The sequence below is a fragment of the Schistocerca americana genome, chromosome 4, assembly GCF_021461395.2.
Source record: "Schistocerca americana isolate TAMUIC-IGC-003095 chromosome 4, iqSchAmer2.1, whole genome shotgun sequence".
Lineage (NCBI taxonomy): Eukaryota > Metazoa > Arthropoda > Insecta > Orthoptera > Acrididae > Schistocerca > Schistocerca americana.
In genome coordinates this window covers 747,692,512-747,717,749 of record NC_060122.1, presented here as the reverse complement: position 1 = coordinate 747,717,749, position 25,238 = coordinate 747,692,512, and the positions used below count along the sequence as shown (strand labels likewise).

The following is a 25,238-nucleotide window of genomic DNA, read 5'->3' as shown; positions in this document are numbered from 1 at the left end:
GGAAGGAGTAAATAAGGGGTCTATACAAGGGCGATGTACTTGAGGGCAATATTATGGAAATGGAAGAGGATGTAGATGAAGATGAACTGGGAGATACGATGCTGCGTGAAGAGTTTGACAGAGCACTGGAAGACCTGAGTCTAAACAAGGCCCCGGGAGTAGACAACATTTCATTAGAACTACTATCGGCCTTGGGAGAGCAAGTCTTGACAAAACTCTACCATTTGGTGAGAAAGATGTATGGGACAGGCGAAATACCCTCAGACTTCAAGAAGAATATAATAATTCCAATCCCAAAGAGAGCAGGTGTTGACAGATGTGAAAATTACCGGACTATCAGTTTAATAAGTCACATCTGCAAAATACTAATGCGAATTCTTTGCAGACGAATGGAAAAACTTGAAGAAACCGACGTCAGGGAAGATCAGTTTGGATTCCGTAGAAATGTTGGAACACGCGAGGCAATACTGACCTTACGAGTTACCTTAGAAGAAAGATTAAGAAAAGGCAATCCTACGTGTCCAGCATTTGTAGACTTACAGAAAGATTTTGACAATGTTAACTGGAATACTCTCTTTCAAATTCTGAAGGTGGCACCGGTAAAATACAGGGAGTGAACGGCTATTTACAATTTGTACAGAAACCAGATGGCAGTTATAAGAGTCGAGGGGCATGAAAGGGAAGCAGTGGTTAGGAAGGGAGTTAGACAGGGTTGTAGCCTCTCCCTGATGTTATTCAATCTGTATATTGAGCGAACACTAAAGGAGACAAAAGAAAAATTCGGAATAGGTATTAAAATCCATGGAGAGGAAATAAAATCTTTGAGGTTCGCGGATGACATTGTAATTCTGTCAGAGACAGTGAAGGACTTCGAATAGCAGTTTAACGGAATGGACAGTGTCTTAAAAGGAGGATATAAGATGAACATCAACAAAAGCAAAACGAGGATAAGGGAATGTATTCGAAACAAGTCGGGTGATGCTGAGGCAATTAGATTATGAAATGAGACGCTTAAACTAGTAAGGCAGTTTTGCTATTTGGGGAGCAAAATAACTGATGATGGTCGAAGGAGATAGGATGTAAAATGTCGACTGGCAATGGCAAGGAAAACGTTTCTGAAGAAGAGAAATTTGTTAACGAGTATAGATTTAAGTGTCAGGAAGTCTTTCCTGCAAGTATTTGTATGGAGTGTAGCCATGTATGGAAGTGAAACATATAAGATAAATAGTTTGGACAAGAAGAGAACAGAATCTTCTGAAATGTGGTGCTACAGAAGAATGCTGAAGATTAGATGGGTAGATCACATAACTGATGAGGAGGTATTGAATAGAATTGGGGAGAAGAGGAGTTTGTGGCACAACTTGACTAGAAGAGGGGACCGGTTGGTAGGACATGTTCTGAGGCATCAAGGGATCACAAATTAAGCATTGGAGGGCAGCGTGGAGGGTAGAAATCATAGAGGGAGACCAAGAAATGAATACACTAAGCAGATTCAAAAGGATGTAGGTTGCAGTAAGTACTGGGAGATGAAGAAGCTTGCACAGGATAGAGTAGCGTGGAGAGGTGCGTCAAACCAGTCACAGGACTGAAGACCACAACAACAACAATGACCGCTCGCACATGGCGATAGTATCTCCTTCTTGTCTTCATGCTTGCCAAACATTACTTTGACAGGCAAGGTCACCGGATCTCTCAATTGACAATGTTTCGAGCAATACGAGCAGTGGCCTCGAACCAGCTCGGTATTTCGATGCTCTAACGCGACAGTCGGACGGAAGTTTGCCTGATATGCCTTAAGAGGACATCCAACCACTCCATCGATCAATGCGAAGCCGAATAACTGCTGATACAAGGTGCAGAGGTGGACCAACGCTTTTATGAAGCTCTTCCTCTTGATGGTTCAAATGGCTCTGAGCACTATGGGACTCAACTGCTGAGGTCATTAGTCCCCTAGAACTTAGAACTACTTAAACCTAACTAACCTAAGGACATCACAAACATCCATGCCCGAGGCAGGATTCGAACCTGTGACCGTAGCGGTCTTGCGGTTCCAGACTGCAGCGCCTTTAACCGCACGGCCACTTCGGCCGGCTCTTCCTCTTGAATGAAATTGTAATCATTCCTTTGTCTATACATTGCATCCAGCGATTTTCTCCCCATTCGGGTAATTCCTTTGTGTTGCCTCATTTATTAAATTTTTTTTCTTAGAATGTGCATTTGATACATGACAAAGACAAGGCATTATCCGTAATGAATTAAACAAGAATTTTTAGTATTCGTCGGTAGACACTAGGATGTGTTTCTTTCAGGGAAGATAATAGCGGTACTGTTTTATGCTTCTCGAACTAAGTTGAAATGGTTAAGCAATATAGGGATCAGGGAGCTCACGGAAGTAATGTTCTAAAAAAAGAATTACAAGATTAATCAACAAAGGAAATATAGCACATTTTAAAGACAAGCTTCAAGTTGACTATAGCACCAGTCAAGAAAAATAAGCACTAAGCAAGTTTCAACTAAACTGATCACAGTGAAAAGAACTGAGACAAGGTATCTTCAGTTAACATCGTACAATCACAAAAGCAGTATTCAAGGAAACTTAACGATTTTTACCATTAGCAAGGTTAACAGATAGAATATAGCATCAGTGATTAAAAGTAATATAATTTATATGCTTCCCTGTAATAGGACCGTTAATCCAACACATCGATCAAGGTTGCCTTCTTACAGGTGAGCGTATTTTTTAAAAATTACGAAGACCACTAGTGCAAATCGGCCATGTTTATACCACATAACGGAAACAGAGTTATACGCATCGCACATAAATTAAAACATCCAGTAAGTGGGCCACGGATTATAAGATACTTTCGGAAAATAACTGCAAGCTAAGCAATACTCAGTGCATCACGGGGCATGAACCTCTTAATATGTGCGTATTACCGATTCCCGTACACAATAAAAATTCGGGTACCACAACAGTCAAAGCTTGGAGCGTGGCCTCATTTGTAACGAGTTTCAAAAGAAGTAACTTAATACAAGTGAACTTCATCACGTGGAAAACTCCTTATAAACACGTTGATAATCTCCAGCACTTCTACGCTTCCTTTTATTTCGTCGAAGCTCAGCCAGGGACGTTAAAATATAATTAGGTTTAACAAATGAAGGTTCACTAGATGCTACATAGTCCAGTTTCTTATGTGGAATCCCAGCATATCATCAGTGACGTCTCCCTGAGTAATCTGCAGCCAAGAGTTCAAGGGCCGTCCGATGAATTTCTTCCATCCATTGCCACCCACCACACACAAAGAGACGCACACTCGAAACTCATTGATAAGGGCCGGTGCGCGTCTCAAAATTTGTTTCTATGCCTTTTAACTGTGGTTACCGAATTAGGCCGTCTTCAGAGCTAAAACACACGACGATCGCTAGTGATATCTACAACACCTACGTGATTACTCTGCTATTCACAATAAAGTGCCTGGCAGAGATTTCAATGAACCACCTTCAAGCTGTCTCTCTACCGTTCCACTCTCGAACGGCATGCGGGAAAAACGAGCACTTAAATTTTTCTGTGCGAGCCCGGATTTCTCTTATTTTATCGAGATGATAATTTCTCCATATCTAGGTGGGTGCCACCAGAATGTTTCCGCAATCGGAGGAGAAAACTGGTGATTGAAATTTCATGACAAGATCCCGTGGCAACGAAAAACGCGTTTGGTTCAATGACTGCCACTCCAGTTCACGTATCATGTCTGTGACACTTTTTCCCCTATTTCGCGAAAATACAATACGAGCTGCCCTTCTCTGTACTTTTTCGATATCAGCCGTCAGTCCCACCTGATGCAGATCCCACACTGCACAGCAATACTCCAGAACAGGGCGGACAAGCATGGCGTAAGCTGTCTCTTTAGTAGACCTGGTGCACCTTCTAAGCGTTCTGCAAATAAATCGCAGTCTTTGGTTTGCTCTACACACAATAATATCTATGTGATCGTTCCAGTTTAGGTTATTTGTAATTGTAATCCCTAAGTATGTAAGTGAATTTACAGTCCTCAGTTCTCTGTAACTTTCCGCGTAATCGAAATTTAGCTGATTTTTTTAGTACTCATGTGAATAACTTCACACTTGGTCCTTCATATTTTGGGCTTGCAGCCGGATCGCGTTGACATCTTGGCACGATATTTCGGCTAACAAACATGCAGCCATCTTCAGGTGACTACGAGACTGAAGATTACTGGTGCGCGTCGTTCTATATACACCGAAAATTGGCGCGGCGGCGCCTGCGCAGATGGAGAAGGTTAATACCGCGCCCTCTATCAAATTTGGCGCGCTCTGCAGCAGAAGCGCGCCGCGCATGCGTAGTGGTGTACCTACATTTGCGCTATGTGTCGTAAAGAGCCTTCGCGCAGTTGAGGCGCGGTAATCGAAAGTATAAAGTCAACTTTCGTCAGCCGTCGCACTAGATGCAGACCCATGTCTCTGTGAAGCGATTAAAGAAATTGCAGGATCCCATGCTTTATCCATCTGAAAGCCGCCGTCTCGATTAATATCTTTTGCCAATCGTATTTCCACGGACTCCTTGATACTGGATTCCCAAAAAGATCTAGTTGTCGCTAAACTTTTTGTTCCACAATAATTCATGGAGTGTCCCGTCGAAATACAGTGTTCTGCTATGGCTGATTTGTTGGGCTGTGTGCTGTCCTTAGGTTAGTTAGGTTTAGGTAGTTCTAAGTTCTAGGGGTCTGATGACCTAAGTTGTTAAGTCCCATTGTGCTCAGAGCCATTTGTTGGGTTGTAGTAGACGTGTGTGGCGCTCATGCTCCACGCATCTTTCCCGTACTGTGCGAGTAGTTTGGCCAATGTAGGATTTGCCACATTGACAGGGGATCTTATAAATACCCGCCTTCCTCAGACCCAGATCGTCCTTCACAGAGCCAAGCAAAGCCGATATTTTCGTAGGTGGTCGGAAGATCACTTTAACACGATGTCTCTTTAAAATCCTTTCTATTTTAGAGGAGAGGTTACCCACATACGGAAGATATGCCCTGGACCTGACCACCTCTTTGTCTTCTTCTTCTTGTTTCTCTTTACATTTCTTCTTTGTTACAGCTGTGCGGATTGGGCGTGTAGAATATCCATTCTCCCTGAAGACGGATTGCAAATGTTCTAATTCTTTAGGAAGGCTGTCCTTATCAGATATCACATGCGCGCGGTGCTCCAGAGTTCGCAGCAAACCCATGGTTTGTGCAGGGTGGTGGCTGCTTGTCGCTTGCAAATACAGATCTGTGTGTGTGGGCTTCTGGTAGACGGTGTGCCCCAAAGATCCATCGGTTCTACGATTGACAATGACATCCAAAACGGCAGACATCTATCTTTTTCGACATCCATGGTAAACTGAATATTCTTGTGAATGGAATTCAGATGTTTTAAGAATCCTGCCAGTTTTTCTTCTCCATGGGGCCAAACTACAAATGTGTCATCCACGTAACGCCAGAAGACTTTCGGTTTAAATTCAGCCGACTTGAGTGCCTCCTCCTCAAAGTCCTCCATAAAAAGGTTTGCTACCAAAGGGGACAAAGGACTGCCCTAGGCCACACCGTCAACTTGTTCAAAATATTCATTACTGAATAAGAAATAAGTTGAGGCCAGGCAATGATGAAATAATGCTGTTATGCCGGCTTTGAACATTCTGCTAATGAGTACCAGTGAATCCATCAGTAGAACCTTAGTAAATAAAGAGACGACATCAAAACTCACTAATAAGTCAGAATTGTGGAGTTTGAGCGACTTCATTCTACTAATGAAATCGGCGAAATTACGAATGTGATGTGGACACTTGCCCACGTAAGTTCTCAGTAACGAAGACAGATGTTGTGCTAAGTCATAGGTTGGCGCACCGATATTACTAACAATAGGGCGTAATGGTAGTCCCTCTTTATGAATTTTCGGAAGACCATAAAGCCTCGGTGGAACAGAGCTATGCGGTTTCAGTCTTTTAATGACTTCAGGTGGAAGCGTAGAAGAGTTTAACAAAACTGTCGATTTTCTTTCTACTCTGCTCGTCGGATCTTTGTCGATCTTCCGATATATGGATTCATCAAGGAGGCTATAAATCTTCTCGTTGTAGATGTTTCGTGGCAAAAGTACCGTCGCATTGCCCTTGTCCGCTCGGAGAACCACAGTGTGGGGATCTTCACGAAGTTTGCGAAGTGCAGCCCTCTCGCTAGAAGAAATGTTGTTCTTCAGAGGAGTCGCTGTCTTAAGTGCACGGCATGTTTCACGCCTGATTTCTTCAGCTGCGTCGCTGGGAAGGGGTCTAACAGCTTCTTCATTAGCACTTATGAAATCCGCGAAAGGTGGAGTCTTACGTGTAGGAGCGAAGTTAAGTCGTTTTCCGAGTACAGACAGCGTCGTGTTGTCCAAAACTCTATCCACGAAATTAACCACGGAGCGTCGAAAAGTGCCTTCTTGCGGCGATGCTGTCGATAGGCGTGCAAACTTCGATGACTGCCTAGAGCCGGCCGCGGTGGTCTAGCGGTTCTGGCGCTGCAGTCCGGAACCGCGGGACTGCTGCGGTCGCAGGTTCGAATCCTGCCTCGGGCATGGGTGTGTGTGATGTCCTTAGGTTAGTTAGGTTTAAGTAGTTCTAAGTTCTAGAGGACTTATGACCTAAGATGTTGAGTCCCATAGTGCTCAGAGCCATTTTTTTTTGACTGCCTAGAAGATGACTTGTTGTGAGCCCAGTCCATGGGCAGTCCATGGGCAGTCCTTTGTCCCCTCTGGTAGCAAACCTTTTTATGGAGGACTTTGAGGAGAAGGCACTCGAGTCGGCTGAATTTAAACTGAAAGCCCTCTGGCGTTACGTGGATGACACATTCGTAGTTTGGCCCCATGGAGAAGAAGAACTGGCAGGATTCTTAAAACATCTGAATTCCATTCACAAGAATATTCTGTTTACCATGGAGGTCGAAATAGATAGATGTCTGCTGTTTCTGGATGTCCTTGTCAATCGTAGAACCGATGGATCTTTGGGGCACTCCGTCTACCGGAAGCCCACACACACAGATCTGTATTTGCAGGCGACAAGCTGCCACCACCCTGCACAAACCATGGGTTTGCTGCGTACTCTGGTGCACCGGGCACATGTGATATCTGACAAGGACAGCCTTCCTAAAGAATTAGAACATTTGCAATCCGTCTTCAGGGAGAATGGATATTCTACACGCCAAATCCGCACAGCTGTAACAAAGAGGAAATGTAAAGTGAAACGAGAAGAAGAAGACAAAGAGGTGGTCAGGTCCAGGGCATTTCTTCCGTATGTGGGTAACCTCTCCTCTAAAATAGAAAGGATTTTAAAGAAGCATCGTGTTAAAGTGATCTTCCGACCACCTACGAAGATATCGGCTTTGCTTGGCTCTGTGAAGGACGATCTGGGTCTGAGGAAGGCGGGTATTTATTAGATCCCCTGTCAATGTGGCAAATCCTACATTGGCCAAACTACTCGCACAGTACGGGAAAGAAGCGTGGAGCATGAGCGCCACACACGTCTACTACAACCCAACAAATCAGCCATAGCAGAACACTGTATTTCGACGGGACACTCCATGGATTATTCTGGAACAAAAATTTTAGCGACAACTAGATCTTTTTGGGAATCCATTATCAAGGAGTCCGTGGAGATCCGATTCGCAAAGGATCTTATTAATCGAGACAGCGACTTTCAGATGGATAAAGCATGGGATCCTGTAATTTCTTTAATCGCTTCACAGAGACATGGGTCTGCATCTAGTGCGACGGCTGACGAAAATTGACTTTATACTTTCGATTACCGCGCCTCAGCTGCGCGAAGGCGCTTTACGACACATAGCGCAAATGTAGGTACACCACTACGCATGCGCGGCCCGCTTTTGCTGCAGAGCGCGCCAAATTAGGTAGGGGGCGAAGTATTAGCCTCCTCCATCTGCGCAGGCGCCGCCGCGCCAATTTTCGGTATATATAAAACGACGCGCACCAGTAATCTTCAGTCTCGTACTCACCTGAAGATGGCTGCATCTTTGTTAGCCGAAATATCGTGCCAAGATGTCAACGTGATCCGGCTGCAAGCCCGAAATGGTATGGACCAATCAATACGCCGGGAAAACTTCAAGATACACAACTTCACACTTTTCCTTATTCACTGTCAATTGCCACTTTTCGCACCACGCAGATATCTTATCTAAATAATTTTGCAAGACCTTTTGATGAACTGATGACTTTACAAGACGGTAAATGACAGCATCATCTGTGCAAAAAATCTAATACGGCTACTCAGATTGTCTCATATGTCGTTAATACAGATCAGTAACAACAGAGGGCCTACAACACTTCCTTGGGGAACGCCGGATATTACTTCCGTTTTACTCGATGCCTTTCCGTCTATTACAACGAACTGTGATCTATCTCACAGGGAATCACGAATCCAGTCACCCAACTGAGGCGATACTCCGTAGGGACGCAGTTCCGTTAGAAGACTCTTGTGAGGAACAGTGTCGAAAGCCTTCTGGAAATCTAAAAATATGGAATCGATTGGACATCCCCTGGCGATAGCACTTACTACTTCATGAGTATAAAGGGCTAGCTGTGTTTCACAAGAACGATATTTTCTGAAACCCTGCTGACTATGTGTCAATCAATCGTTTCCATCGAGATACTTCATAATGTTCGAATACAGTATATGTTACAAAACCCTGCTGCAAATCGACGTTGGTGAAATAGGCCCGTAATTCAGCGGATTACTCCTATTTCCCTTTTTGGGTATTGGTGTGACTTGGGCAGTCTTTAGGTTTGGATCATTCTGTGAGCAAGTGGTTGTATATAATTGCTAAATTTGGAGCTATTTTATCAGCATATTCTGAGAGGAACCTGACTGGTATACAATCTGGACCGGAGGCCTTGCCTTTATTAAGTGATTTAAACTGCTTCGTCACTCCGAGGATATCTACTTGTATGTTTCTCATCTTGGCAGTTGTTCTTGATTGGAATTCAGGAATATTTACTTCGTCTTCTTTGTTGAAGGAGTTTCGGAAAACCGTGTTTAATAACTCTGCTTTAGTGACACTGTCATCAGTGACTTCACCGTTGTCATCGCGCAGTGAAGGTATTGATTGCGTGTTGCCACTGGTGTGCTTTATGTATGACAAAAATCTCTTAGGGTTTTCTGATAGATTTCGAGGCAGAATTTCGTTGTGGAAATTATTAAAAGCATCTCGCATTGAAGTACACGCCATATATCGAACTTTTGTAAAACTTTGACAATCTTGGGGATCTTGAGTTCTATTAAATTTGGCATGCTTTTTACGTTCTGCAACAACAATCTGACCCGTTTTGTGTACTATCGGGGATCAGTACCATCACTTATTAACTTATGTGGTATATATCTCTCAATTGCTGTCGATACTATCTCTTTGAAAACATTCCACAACTTTCCTACACTTACATGATCAGATCGGAAGGAGTGAAGACTGTCTCTTAAAAAGGCGTTAAGAGCATTTTTATCAGCTTTTTGAAATTGATATACTTCGCGTTTCTTTTTGATGGTTGTAGGTGTTACGCTATTCAGCCTAGCAGCAACTGCCTTGTGGTCGCTAATCTCTGTATTAGTCTCAATATTCACTGTTTGTCCAGAATTATTTGTTGCTAAAAGGTCAAGTATGCTTTATCAACACGCGTCAACTGGCGCACGTTGCTACAGATCAACGTCTTCGATTTCTCTGCAGTCGAATATATGAAACAGCTACACGTTTGTTATTGATTTACATGTCACGGTCTGCTGTTTACTATCATCATGAAACCAGATAATGTATTTAAATAAATTACAATAATAATGCAACTGGTGCGTTAATTCGACTGTAAATCAAAAGTGCATTAGCGTAATCTGCCCTACATTAGACAAATAATGGTTTAATGCTGTCATCCTTTTTCCTACCTATCTCTATTGCCCATAACCTGTTATATTTTGTCTAAGGTACTTCTGTCCCTCTCTGTCACTATTGCTCTTCCATTCGACAGCCATTTCCAACACCAATCCAAATCTCGCAATTACCTCTACCTTCTGCCGGCCAGGTTCTTTCATATATTACTTTCTTCTAGTCTGTTTCCTTCACTTCTTACTTAATCTGTCCACATGCTTTTAAACATTCTCTGACGCTGTCGCACTTCAAATGCTTCTCCCGGCTTCCGATGATCCAAGTTTCCCTTCTCTACATTGCTGTGTTAGACACATACTCGGTCTGCAAATTATTATCCTTTTCTCTAAGCAGATATGATACCAAAAGACCTGTTCTATTGTAGACATCTTTCCTCACGTCGACATTGTTTTTGATATCTTGCTTACTTTTGGCATCATCTATTAACTTACTTCCAACATAGAAGAATTTTGACACTTACTCTACTTCAGTGAAGTCCCTAATTTTCATGTTCAGCAAGTCATAAATCTTTCTTCACTACTCTTGTATGTTTTCTACCGATTTTCAAATACTCATCCTACTCGATGGTAAGACTGAAAGCGAGCCTAGAGCTCGTTTGAATAGGATATGTCTCAGTCAGTTAAATTTACGAGCTGGTGAGTAGTTAAATCGTTTTAAATTCTGAGGCCATCAGTTCCCTAGAACTTAGAACTACTTAAACCTAACCAACCTAAAGACATCACACACATCCATGCCCGAGACAGGATTCGAACCTGCGACCGTAGAGGTCGCGCGGTTCCAGATTGTAGCGACTAGAACCGCTCAGCCACCCCGGCCGGCTACATCATTTTAGATTACAATGAATCACTGGAAATGTATCTTCCCGATTTCATTAAACTGAATTAAAGATGCTCAGATTGACACATAAAATATAGAATGCTATAAAATCAAATAGTCATTGGGAATTAGATGCATTTGAAGAAACCAGACTGGGAAGTCGGGTGGGTTGTACTAAATAACGCTGGTATCACAAGTGAAAAACTACTGAACATTTGTTCAAGAATTTAAATTACGAAAACACCATTAACTTAAACAATAATCGCAAAAGAATACGTGATTTACAGTACCTGCTTTGTAGCCGTATCTCAATACGTGGGAAAAATATAGGATAAGTATGAAAGGGGTGAGACAGGATTGTAGCCTCTCCCCGATGTTATTCAATCTGTATATTGAGCAAGCAGTAAAGGAAACAAAAGAAAAATTCGGAGTAGGTATTAAAATTCATGGAGAAGAAGTAAAAACTTTGAGGTTCGCCGATGACATCGTAATTCTGTCAGAGACAGCAAAGGACTTGGAAGAGCAGTTGAACGGAATGGACAGTGTCTTGAAAGGAGGATATAAGATGAATATCAACAAAAGCAAAACGAGGATAATGGAATATAGTCAAATTAAATCGGGTGATGCTGAGGGAATTAGATTAGGAAATGAGACACTTAAAGTAGTAAAGGAGTTTTGCTATTTAGGGAGTAAAATAACAGATGATGGTCGAAGTAGAGAGGATATAAAATGTAGACTGGCAATGGCAAGGAAATCGTTTCTGAAGAAGAGAAATTTGTTAACATCGAGTATAGATTTAAGTGTCAGGAAGTCGTTTCTGAAAGTATTTGTATGGAGTGTAGCCATGTATGGAAGTGAAACATGGACGATAACTAGTTTGGACAAGAAGAGAATAGAAGCTTTCGAAATGTGGTGCTACAGAAGAATGCTGAACATAAGGTGGGTAGATCACGTAACTAATGAGGAGGTACTGAACAGGATTGGGGAGAAGAGGAGTTTGTGGCACAACTTGACAACAAGAAGGGATCGGTTGTTAGGACATGTTTTGAGGCATCAAGGGATCACAAATTTAGCATTGGAGGGCAGCGTGGAGGGTAAAAATCGTAGAGGGAGACCAAGAGATGAATACACTAAGCAGATTCAGAAGGATGTAGGTTGCAGTAAGTACTGGGAGATGAAGAAGCTTGCACAGGATAGAGTAGCATGGAGAGCTGCATCAAACCAGTCTCAGGACTGAAGACCACAACAACAACAAGTAAGAAAGGAAGAGTTTGTCAAACTACACGAACACTCCCATTCGAACCAATTATTCACACATAGAAGAGACCGCAAGGATAATATCGGTCAGCAAACTCATGTACGATGCGCCAGTGAGCAATTAACTTTACCCGTCAGCTGCTTGGTCAGTAACTCTCATTCACCTTCTCTGTTTCGGAAGTACGAAAAATACGGAAAAATTTACAAATAAAGCAAATTGTCACACGACTTCTAATGTGAACCAATAACAATGTCCAGCTGATAGCTCACAGGTGAAGTAAATTCACGTGCTGTAATTCATATAATAAAACAACGTAAAACACGGAATTCAAGAAAGACTTTCAACAAAAATAAAATTACATTCGCGCGGCAAGTAGTAGAAAGGTTGCAATAAGAGGGGAATGAATTACCGGAGCGGAAGCTCAATATGACACATGAGAAGCAGTTCACGCGCTACGAAGAGCACGAAACTCTCGAAATGAAGTCAAATCGAATTAGATAGAGAGAATTATAATACCAGCTTATAGAAAATATATGAAACATTCACAAATGAGATGCACATTAACTGAATTGAGTTATATTGGTCACGGCAACCTCCCATAGCTAAGCTACCGAAGGATAAAGAATCGAGTTACAGAAATGACATATTAGTAAGCTTTGATGGTGCTCCCTACAGGAAAAAAAAATTACTGTATGCATTACCATGGCTAGACGTGAACTAACTCGTTAACATCTCAACTAAACTAAGATCTGAGACGTTCCAACTTCCTAACATAAATCACGATGACCAAAACTGTCCCGTTCCATGCTGCCGGACAGAGGTCCACAGATAGCAGAGGAAAAGGGCAAAAAAAATTGGTCCTGCCTATCTGTACCAACCTATCAATAGCTGTGTACAGCACCTACTAATGTCCCTTTGGCCAGGAAGAACACTACTGAAACTCTGCAATAATGCTGGCTTGACTACCACTCCCATTCAATGAACTCGTATCCGTGAACCACAGTATTTGGAAGCATCGCACAGAAACTCACACATTCCAGGAGACCAGGTAAAAATCAGGAAAAGCAAAACATAAATATAGCATGGGACACAGAAATACAGTATAAACGTGGTTGTAGGAGCACATACACACTTTGTATACCTACAGATGTGTCAAACGTAGGATAAAAGTTAAGAAATTACAGAATCTGAACGTCCTTGTACCACACTAATGATACGCTCTACTGTTCGTCCTCCCCAGCTTCAAAAGCACAGTTGCACAGACAAACAGAGGTGCTGCAGGGTATATAAAGGTCGAAGGAAGCTCAATAGAGGCGATGGAATAGCTCATGTTAAGACGTTTCGGTCTTGATCGCCTTCATTTTTGCTCCGTTGGTTCTTGAGTCGAATACTGTGCTAATTACGCTGCCCATTCCTTTCGGTAGGTCTTGCATTTTTCCTTTCCTTCCTGTACGAAATGCCATATCGTTTGTGAACCGTAACACTGACATCTGTTTCTCTTGCATGCTTTCTCCGTTCTGAAATTTTCTTTCATTCGCTGCACTGATTTTGTAATTTGTAGCCTCGAATCAAATTCGGTATAAGCTGTGGTTCGTATCCTTCGTAATACAGAATTGTCTTTCATTACTTTATGTTTGTGCTACTTCAACTTGAATTCTATACATATTGTATCTCATTCGTCTTCCACAAATTTTAATGTTGCTATCGTATTTTGGCATCATACATAGCTGAGAGTTTTCTCTGGATCACAATTTCAAGGGATTTAACCCGATTCTTCCTCTATCTTCTCCAAACCAAACTGATATTTTTAGTGTCTGTTCTTCGTTCAGAATAACCAAATAAAACTGAGACTAAAAGTCCACTGGGAATATAACCGATATTCTTTGCGACGACAAATTCCCCTAGTTTATGCAGAAGGAGAACTAATTAAGAGAGATCATTTTGTCTGCTGTCTGACAATTGAGTTGTATTTTGCATGTTAAAATTGGAATTTTGATGAAAAGGTTCCCCATATGGCGAGAAATGTAAATCACATGCATGCAAAACTTGAAAGACTCGGTTTTCAGTTCTTTGTTATGAATTCACATGTTGCTGAGTTAAACCAACTGAATTTCTTCACAACTTAGGTTTCTGAATCCGAGCAATCAGTCTGCGTGCAGGGATCAATAAGAAACATCATTTGGAGGCAGGTGTTTAACACAAGTTATTTACTTTCTTTGTAGATGGTTGTACTACAGAATATGGCCAAATAATGGCTCTCGGGTATTAAGCCACTTTTAGAAAGAAGTGTAAGAGAACATGCTACTACATTATGGAAGAAATGTTGTGGTTTCGTTAAGCATTAATTACACAAAAGTGGCATACAAAGCTTCGAAAAAATTGCCGTACTTAATATGCGAAAAACAGCAGGACATTAGCAATTTTTATGTTATAGTAGAGGAGCGTAGGGTTCTGAGAACTTTTTCGAGTCAGTTAAAACGCCTTTGCTATAACACCCCATTAGTGGAAGTGCACTTGTATTGAAGAAAGGAATTATGACATGCTTTACTGAGCAAGGAATAGTTATTCACATATACTGATTTTTGTACCACGAGTAATAACAGTAGCTATTCTACTGCACAGCGTTGACACGCTATGAACACGCTTGGATGTAGGGATCAGTGGAGCTTCAGCGAAGTCTCTGTTTGTCCTTCCAGACGCCCCTGAGGTGACGGTTAGCCTCGGCCCTTCTCTGGACCCAACGGACATCCGAGAGGGCTCGGATGTGTACTTCGACTGCCGCATCAAGGCGCAGCCGCAGGCGTTCAGGGTGCAATGGCTGCACAACGTAAGTACCCGCGATGTCTGCTGTGCTTTTGATAAAGCTAAGAGCGTGATCTGAGTCAAACATTTCTAACGAGTGTGTGTTATTTAAGATATGTGTTGTAGCATAATTGTCTCGTGAGTCATTATCTTTGAATTTCTGTGCTGGTAATAGTAATAAAAGCGGTGACACGTGCGAAATTTTACCAGGGTGCTACAATGTGATGGCCAGCAGCTTTTTGACTCACAAGGATACTAATCATAACTAAAATTACTATATTAATTTTGTGTACATAAACTGAACTTTTTAAAGTAAATATTATACATTAATATATTTAAATTTCAGCCTCTAAAAATGGGAGGAGTAAAATGAAGTATAAAAGAATTACCGGAGCAGCGGGAATCAAAAGTGAGCCGACAATCTGTTAGGCAGTGCTCTTAAATAACTGGCCTATCTGCCGTTGCATGAAGCGGTGCTCATAAAGCGCTTATACTCTACACGTAAATCTTTAGAAAGTGGTTTTCCTTTTCCTACGTCACACTCAGGCGAAATATTGCACGAACTTGAAAAGGGAGTCAACCTACTTCTGCTCACATCGTTTTATTTTATCTACAGTTTCTGTCAACGGAATCAATGGAATTTTGGATACCAACAAACATCTTTTTAATCCAGGAATCTGTGGCAGATGATTGACATGACATCAAGTAGTTATTCATAACATGATGTGCCCTATCTAAATCCACCTTACTATTTACTACTTGTAGCTGTAGGTGTAGGAAATATGCAGCAGTCCTCAACAGTTAGGAGGCCCAAGTCAGATGCAAAGTATAACAGGCGGAATAAGGTTCTGCTGCTAGGTAGTTCACACGCTAGAGGTGTGGGCCAGAAGTTGCAGAAAGTGTTGGGGAGTGAGTACCGGGTCACCAGCATCGTGAAGCCTAGTGCAGGGTTGGCTCAGGTGACCGGCAGCATAGGGGAGCTATGTAGGAATTTTACGAAAGGGGATCAGGTAGTGACTAATGTGCATTTCGTGCAACTGTTTCAGCGTCGTGATCGGCCTCATCTTAATGCGGCAATTAGGCAGGTTAACATGGGGCTGGTCAAGGCACGGAGTTTGAGGGCATGGGCCACAATGCAGTGTTGCCAGTTGAGTCTATCAGTAGATCGTGTTTTACTGGGCATGGACTGCACCTCGATAGGTATGGGAAGGGGAGGCTGGCAAAGCTTATAGGTGACAGTGTTGAGGGGTAGTGGGATCACTCACGGAAAAATTCCTGTAGTAGTTAGTGTAGAGCTGCACCGTTTTTAGACTGAAGTCAGGTGATAGGTATATCTGCTTAAAGGAAGCCCCTCTGACTAAGGAATCATCTTTAGAGGCCGTCATGTCTCCAAGTAGAGAAGGAATCAGTATATTTCATCAAAACGTAAGAGGTATTAGAGATAAAGTTGGTGAACTGCTTATAGATGTTGACTCTCAAATTATTGGTATATTGGAGCACCACTTAAGTAATTTGGCAATTCAGTGGCTTCCTTTACCAGAATACAGATTAGCTGGCTGTTTTTCAAGTTGTTCCTTGCGGAGTAGGGGAGTGGCCATGTACGTATAAAACAGTATTCCATTTGAGTGCATAGACGTATCATGGCACTGCAATGAACAGATATCTGAATGTTGTGCAAGGACAGTAGAATTTAGTGAAACTAAACTTGTAATTGTTGTTGTTTGTAGGTTTCCTAACTCTGACTTCAGAGCATTTCTGCTCAAGCTAGAGAGGGTACATGATTCACTTTACAGGAAGTACCAGGAACTAGTTATACGTCGTGACTTCAATATTAATTTTGTGTATGATTGTGCAAGACAAAGGATGTTGGTAAATCTCCTAATTCATATGGTCTGATGCTGACAGTGTCTCTTCTAACTAGGTTGCAGGGTAGCAGTAACACAGTCACAGATAATATTTTATTCATTCTTCATTACTAGATGGGCATAATATCAATAAAAGGGTGAATTGCCTTTCATACCAAGATGCACAAATTTTAACACTAAAAGGCATTTGTACTCCTACAAGTGTTACAAACTATGCAGTAAAGCTATTCCAACGGCAACAGAGGTTTTTTTTAAATTTCGTGAAGGAACAAGAGTGGCAGGATCTTTATAACGCCAGTAAACATAATTGACAAATATAATGCTTTCCTTAACACATTTCTCGTGCTCTTTGCGAGTTGTTTGCATTAGAACGTTCTGAACGGGGTACTAGCAGTGAAAGGGAGCCTTGGAGGATGACTAGTGGGATAAGGATATCAAGTAGAACATTGCGAAAAATATATCACAATATTAGAAGTAGTGACAATCAAGCTACAAAGCCCATTACAAACAGTACACTAAGGTGCTTAAAACTGTTATTAGGACAAAGAGTATGTGGTACGCAAATAAAATAGCTAATTGACAGGATAAAATTAAAATCATATGGTCAGTTGTGAAGGAAGTGTCTGGTCAGCAGCTCAAGGTCGACGATATAAAGTCAGTCCTCAGAAAAAATATTTCTGTTACTTATAAATCAGATGTATGTATAGTATTTAACAATCATTTTCTGAACATTGCTGGTGAATTAAACAAAAATTTAATTTCTGCGGGGAATCATATAACTGCCTTGGCAAATGCCTTTCCCAGATTGCTGTCTGAAATACTCCTCTATGATACAGACAAGGGAGAGATTGAGTCAGTCATTAAATCAATGACGACTACGGACTCTCTTGGATATGATGGAGGGCCTAGCAGAATATTAAAGTACTGTGCTGCACATTTTAACCCTATACTTAACAATATTGTAATTTTTCCTTTAGGAATTGTCAGTTACCTGAACGATTTAAGTACGCACCAGTAAAGCTGCTTTATATAAAGGGAGAAAGGGATAATGTAGACAATTTGAGACCTATTTCTATGCCATTAGTGATTGCTAAAGTTACTAAAGTTATTGAATAGGCTGTGTATGTAATAATAATTGATCATTTTGTATCACATAATTGGCTGTCAAATGTACAGTTCGGCTTCAGAAGTGGTTTTATAACTGAGAATGGTATATTCTCTTTACTCTGTGAGGTACTGGATCGCTTAAAGAAAACGTTTCAAACGTTAGGTATATTGTTTGAGTTAATTTGATTGTGTTGATTGATCACAAAACATTGCTCGACAAGTTGGACCATTATGGATTACAGGGAGTAGTTTACAATTGGTTCACCTCTTACTTTAGCAGCAGGCAGCAAAAGTGTTGAGAATGACTATGATTGGCTGTGATGTGTTGTCTGACCGGGGGGGGGGGAGGGGGGGGAGGGTATGGTCAAACTGGGGGGGCGGGGGGGGGGGCGGGGGGGGGGAGGGTGGCCCTGGGATCAGTGTTCGGGCCACTCCTGTTCCTTATTTATATAAATAATATGCCCTCTAGTATTACGAGTAACTCTAAAATATTTCTGTTTGGTGATGACACCAGCTTGGTAGTAAAGGAGGCTGTGTCCAACATTGGCTCAGTTTCAAATAGTGCAGTTCATAACATAAGTTCATGGCTCGTAGAAAATAAAATAAGGCTAAATTACAGTAAGACTCAGTTTTTACAGTTTCTAACACACAATTTAAAAAAACCGACGTTTTAATTTCACAGAATGGGCATATGATTACTGAAACCTAAGAGTTCATATTTCTAGGTGTTGAGACTGATAGTAAACTGTCGTTGGAAGCTCACGTTCAGGATCTTGCTCAGACTTAATGCTGACCTTTTACTGTTCGAACGGTACCAGAAGTAAGTGATCGTTCGACACGGAAATTAGTCTAGTTTGCTTATTTTCATTCGCTTATGTCGTATGGTATTATATTTAGTGGTAACTCTTCCCAGTCTAAAAAGATATTTTTGGCTCAGAAACGGGCGGTTCGCGCAATAAGGGGTGTAAGGTCATGGAGGTCTTGTCGACCTCTATTCAGTAGTCTTGGTGTTTTGACATTGGCCTCTCAGTATACTGTATATATATCTTTACTATCGTTTCTTGTTAAGAATATTAGCTTATTCCTAAGAATAAGCAGCTTTCACTATGTGAACACTGGCAGAAGTCCAACCTGCATTTGGATCGGACTTCCTTAAGTCTTGTGCAGAAAGGTGTGCAGTATACTGCTGCATCCATTTTCATAAGCTACCACAAGAATTCAAAATTCTTAGCTGTAATCCACGTGCTTTCAAATCGAAACTGAAGAGTTTCATCATGGGACACTCCTTCTGTACTGTCGACGTGTTCCTTGAAAAATTAAGCTGATCCTTACGTTGTATTGGTGATTGCGTTTACTTAAACTTGGACATTTTTGGGTTCATAAACATTTTATTTTTACCTGTTATTACTTTTATGTTGTAATTTTATGTGTTGACACACCTTGGAGATTTACTCCTCAATTTTATCCTACGGAACTTTACGTGTTTCTACTCTGTTTGGAATAATCTTGGAAAATACGTTATATGCAACTGCATGCAAAAAATGTCTTTGTTGTGTTAATATTTATTGACTTTCTTATGGGAGTCCTTCTGTTTCCAGGTTTTCTCCGATATTAGCTTTTGCTTACTTTTTTATTTTCGGTACAGACTAGTATAGATTCTTCTCCACTAGGTTCATATTGATTTAATAACTTTTTCAGTTTCTTTCACAGCTGCGGGTAAATCTTATAGATTTTCGTGAGCGTTTGAGTATTTCAGCTCATGTATTTGTTCTGGACATTTAAGAATACAATCAAAATATTTTGCAAGTATTTCGAAATTTTCAGTGTTACGTACGCCTTATCAGTGATCCTCGTCCCAAACTCCCTGTTCTTAGACTTACATTTGAAGTAGATCCACCTGTTGTTGTTGTTGTGGTCTTCAGTCCTGAGACTGGTTTGATGCAGCTCTCCATGCTACAGTATCCTATGCAAGCTTCTTCATATCCCAGTACCCACTGCAACCTACATCCTTCTGAATCTGCTTGGTGTATTCATCTCTTGGTCTCCCTCTACGATTTTTACCCTCCACGCTGCCCTTCAATTCTAAATTGGTTATCCGTTGATGCCTCAGAACATGTCCTACCAACCGATCCCTTCTTCTAGTCAAGTTGTGCCACAAACTTCTCTTCTCCCCAATCCTATTCAACACCTCATTAGTTATGTGATCTACCCATCTAATCTTCAGCATTCTTCCGTAGCACCACATTTTGCAAGCTTCTATTCTCTTCTTGTCTAAACTATTTATTGTCCATGTTACACTTCCATACATGGCTACACTCCATACAAATACTTTCAGAAACGACTTCCTGACACTTAAATCTATACTGGATGTTAACAAATTTCTCTTCTACAAAAACGGTTTCCTGCCCATTGCCAGTCTACATTTTATATCCTCTCTACTTCGACCATCATCAGTTATTTTGCTCCCCAAATAGCAAAACTCCTTTACTACACTGCTGGCCACCGTAAATGCAACACCAAGAAAGACAAGAGGTAGCACAACAAAATTTATTTTGTAGATAACATGTCGGCCAAGTATCAAATGATTACGTTTACAGATGTCTGTGGCATGTGGTTCCTGCCAGAATCAGTAGCCAGAGTAGCCGCCATTGTTGGAGATCACCGCTGCCACACGTCTCGGCATTGAGTCAAAGAGACGTTGGATGTGTTCCTGGGGTACAGCAGCCCAAGCAGCTTCCACACGTTGCCAAAGATCATCTGGTGTGGCAGCTGAGGATGTCATCTGGGTCACTCGTTGAGCAACCATGGACCACATGTTTTCTATCGGCGAAAGATCCGGAGAGCGAGCCGGCCAGGGAAGCACTTCAATCTGGTTATTGACGAAGAACCTTTGGACAGTGCCTGCCACGTGTGGTCGCGCATTGTCCTGTTGAAATATGGCTGTGGCCGAGCCCTGAAGGTAAGGAAGGACAACTGGCTCCAGCACCTCGGATATGTAGCGCCGGCTATTTAAAGTACCGGCAATGCGTACTAGAGGCGTGCGAGAGTAATATCCAATACCGCCCCGTACCATAATACCCGGTGCAAGACCAGTGTGGCGGTGCATAATGCAGCTGTCCAGCATCCTCTCTCCACGGTGTCTCCACACTCGAATCCGACCATCGTGGTGCTGCAGACAGAAGCGTGCCTCGTCAGTAAAGACAACGTCATTCCATTCTGCCGTCCACATCCGTCTGTCATCACACCATTGGCGACGGAGACGTCTGTGGTTCTGCGTCAATGGTAGACGAAGCAATGGACGTCTTGCGGACAGACCACTCTGCTGTAAACGGCGTCGAATGGTACGCGCAGACACTGGATGATGCGTTACAGACGCAATGTGCTGTGCTATGGTTCGGGATGTCACTGAGTGATCCGTCACTGCCATGCGCACAATTTGCCTATCAGCATGTGCAGTGGTGCACCGAGGTGAATGCGATCGACCACGTCGGTCCGTCGTACCCTCCTGCATCCAACGGTCACATATCCGCATTACAGTTGTTTGGTTTCGTCCAACACGACTAGCGATTTCTCTGTATGATAATCCACAATCTCGGTAAGCCACCATCCTTCCTCTGTCGAACTCGGATACTTGATCAAACGATTTTCGCTGTTGTCTACGAGGCATAACTGATCGTCATGTGAAACAACCACAAGGTAAACACACGTGTCGAACGTATACTCGTCGAAATCGCCAAGCTTTAAATGGCGCTATGAGGTGGCGCCACAGGCGCGCGTGATGTGCGTCTGCGCTGAAATTCTAATCAGTTGCATATCTCATCGCTGCAAACCCATGGTGTAAATTTCACATGATTCGGATTCTTCCTTCAGGGTGCTGCATTTACGGTGTCCAGCAGTGTACTTTAAATGTGTCATTTCCTAATGTAATTCCCTCAGCATCACCCGATTTAATTCGACTACATTCCATTATCCTCGTTTTGCTTTTGTTGATGTTCATCTTATACCTTCCTTTCAATACACTGTCCATTCCGTTCAACTGCTCTTCCAAGTCCTTTGCTGTCTCTGACAGAATTACAACTCTTTAAAACTCTCTTTCTCCTCCAATGATCTATTGGAAAAGGGCTTGTGTAGAACATCGTCTAAAGACAACACTTTCATACTAAACTTCTCGTGTATTAGCTCGTTTTATCATCATTTAGCCCACAGCCTGTTGGATTAAATGGTATTTTCTTAACTAAAAAGAAAATTTTAATTTTACATATATAAACTGAACAGCGCCCCCCCCCACCCCCCACCCCCTTGACAACAGTCGGGATGATTGACTGACCTGGCCTTGTAACACTAACCAAATCGGCCTTGCTGTGCCGGTACTGCGAACGGCTGAAAGCAAGGGGAAACTACAGCCGTCATTTTTCCCGAGGGCAAGCAGCCTTACTGTATGATTAAATGATGATGGCGTCCTCTTGGGTAAAATATTCCGGAGGGAAAATAGTCCCCCATTCGGATCTCCAGGCGGGGGCTACTCAAGAGGACGTCGTTAGCAGGAGAAAGAAAACTGGCGTTCTACGGATCGGAGCGTGGAATGTCAGATCCCTTAATCGGGCAGGCTGGTTAGAGAATTTAAAAAGGGAAATGGATAGTTTAATGTTAGATATAGTGGGAAAAAATGAAGTTTGGTGGCAGGAGGAACAAGACTTTTGGTCAGGTGAATACAGGGTTATAAATACAAAAACAAACAGGTGTAATGCAGGAGTAGGTTTAATAATGAATAAAAAAGTAGGAGTGCAGGTAAGCTACTACAAACAGCATAGTGAACACGTAATTGTGGCCAAGATAGGCACGCAGCCCACGCCTACTACAGTAGTACAAGTTTATATGCCAACTAGCTCTGCAGATGATGAAGAAATTAATGAAATGTATGATGAGATAAAAGAAATTATTCAGGTAGTGAAGGGAGACGAAAATTTAATAGTCATGGGTGACTGGAATTCAACAGTAGAAGAAGGAAGAGAAGGAAACGTAGTAGATGAATATGGATTGGGGCTAAGAAATGAAAGAGGAAGCTGTCTGGTAGAATTTTGCACAGAGCATAACTTAATCATAGCTAACACTTGTAGCAAGAATCATGAAGGAAGGTTGTATACATGGAAGAACCCTGGAGATACTAGAAGGTTTCAGATAGATTATATAATGGTTATTATATTATTATTAGATTTAGGAACCAGATGTTAAATTGTAAGACATTTCCAGGGGCAGATGTGGACTCTGACCACAATCTATTGGTTATGAACTGTAGATTAAAACTGAAGAACCTGCAAAAAGGTGGGAAATTAATGAGATGGGACCTGGATACGCTGAAAGTACCAGTGTTTGTACAGAGTTTCAGGGAGAGCATAAGGGAACAATTGACAGAAATGAGGGAAAGAAGTACAGTAGCAGAAGAATGTGTAGTTTTGAGGAATGAAATAGTGAAGGCAGCAGAGGATCAAGTAGGTAAAAAGACGAGGGCTAGTAGAAACCCTTCGGTAACAGAAGAGATACTGAATTTAATTGACGGAAGGAGAAAATACAAAAATGCACAAAGTGAAGCCGGCAAAAAGGAATACAAACGTCTCAAAAATGAGATCGACAGGCAGTGCAACATGGCTAAGCAATGATGGCTAGAGGACAAATGTAAGGATGTAGAGGCTTATCTGGCGAGGTGTAAGATAAATACTGCCAACAGGAAAATTAAAGAGATCTTTGGAGAAAGGAGAACCACTTTCATCAATATCAAGAGCCCCGATGGAAACCCAGTTGTAAGCAAAGAAGGGAAAGCAGAAAGGAGGAAGGAGTATATAGAGGGTCGATACATGGGCGATATTCTTGGGGACAATATTATGAATACGGAAGAGGAGGTAGATGAAGATGAAATGGGAGATATGATAATGCGTAAAGAGTTTGGCAGAGCACTGAAAGGCCTAAGTTGAAACAAGGCCCTGGGAGTTGACAACATTCCATTAGAACTGCTGACAGTCTTGGGAGAGCCAGTCCTGACAAAACTCTACCATCTGGTGAGCAATACGAATGAGACAGGCGAAAATCCCTCAGATTTCAAGAAGAATATAATAATGCCAATCCCAAAGGAAGCAGGTGTTGACAGATGTGAAAATTACCGAACTACCAGTTTAATGAATCACAGCTGCAAAATGCTAACGCGAATTCTTTACAGACGAATGGAAAAACTGGTAGAAGCCGACTTCGGGGAAGGATAGTTTGGATTCCGTAGAAATGTTGGAACACGTGAGGCAGTACTGACTCTAAATGGCTCTGAGCACTATGGGACTCAACTGCTGTGGTCATTAGTCCCCTAGAACTTAGAACTACTTAAACCTAACTAACCTAAGGACATCACATACACCCATGCCCGAGGCAGGATTCGAACCTGCGACCGTAGCAACAGCGCGGCTCCGGACTGGAGCGCCTAGAACCGCACGGCCACTGAGGACGGCCCAGTACTGACCCTACGACTTATCTTATAAGAAATACTAAGGAAAAGAAAACCTACGTTTCTAGCATTTGTAGACTTAGAGAAAGCTTTTGAAAATGTTGAGTGGAATACTCTCTTTCAAATTCTGAAGGTTGTTGTTGTTGTGGTCTTCAGTCCTGAGACTGGTTTGATGCAGCTCTCCATGCTACTCTATCCTGTGCAAGCTTTTTCATCTCCCAGTACCTACTGCAACCTACATCCTTCTGAATCTGCTTAGTGTATTCATCTCGTGGTCTCCCTCTACGATTTTTACCCTCCACGCTGCCCTCCAATACTAAATTGGTGATCCCTTGATGCCTCAGAACATGCCCTACCAACCGATCCCTTCTTCTGGTCAAGTTGTGCCACAAACTTCTCTTCTCCCCAATCCTATTCAATACTTCCTCATTAGTTACATGATCTACCCATCTAATCTTCAGCATTCTTCTGTAGCACCACATTTCGAAAGCTTCTATTCTCTTCTTGTCTAAACTATTTATCGTCCATGTTTCACTTCCATACATGGATACACTCCATACGAATACTTTCAGAAATGACTTCCTGACACTTAAATCAATACTGGATGTTAACAAATTTCTCTTCTTCAGAAACGCTTTCCTTGCCATTGCCAGTCTACATTTTATATCCTCTCTACTTCGACCATCATTAGTTATTTTGCTCCCCAAATAGCAAAACTCCTTTACTACTTTAAGTGCCTCATTTCCTAATCTAATTCCCTCAGCATCACCCGACTTAATTAGACTACATTCCATTATCCTTGTTTTGCTTTTGTTGATGTTCATCTTATATCCTCCTTTCAAGACACTGTCCATTCCATTCAACTGCTCTTCCAAGTCCTTTGCTGTCTCTGACAGAATTACAATGTCGTCGGCGAACCTCAAAGTTTTTATTTCTTCTCC

The 25,238-nt window shown here is 41.9% G+C and overlaps 1 protein-coding gene across 1 annotated transcript in view; it reads left to right on the top strand.

Annotated features, from left to right (window-relative positions):
• The window catches only part of LOC124613773 (hemicentin-2-like), an 803,230-nt gene that overhangs the window by 644,456 nt on the left and 133,536 nt on the right, over nucleotides 1-25,238 (top strand). The window contains exon 8 of the mRNA XM_047142489.1: nucleotides 14,733-14,863. Within this exon, the coding sequence (XP_046998445.1) occupies nucleotides 14,733-14,863 (131 nt within the window). The remainder of the gene's footprint in view (nucleotides 1-14,732; nucleotides 14,864-25,238) is intronic.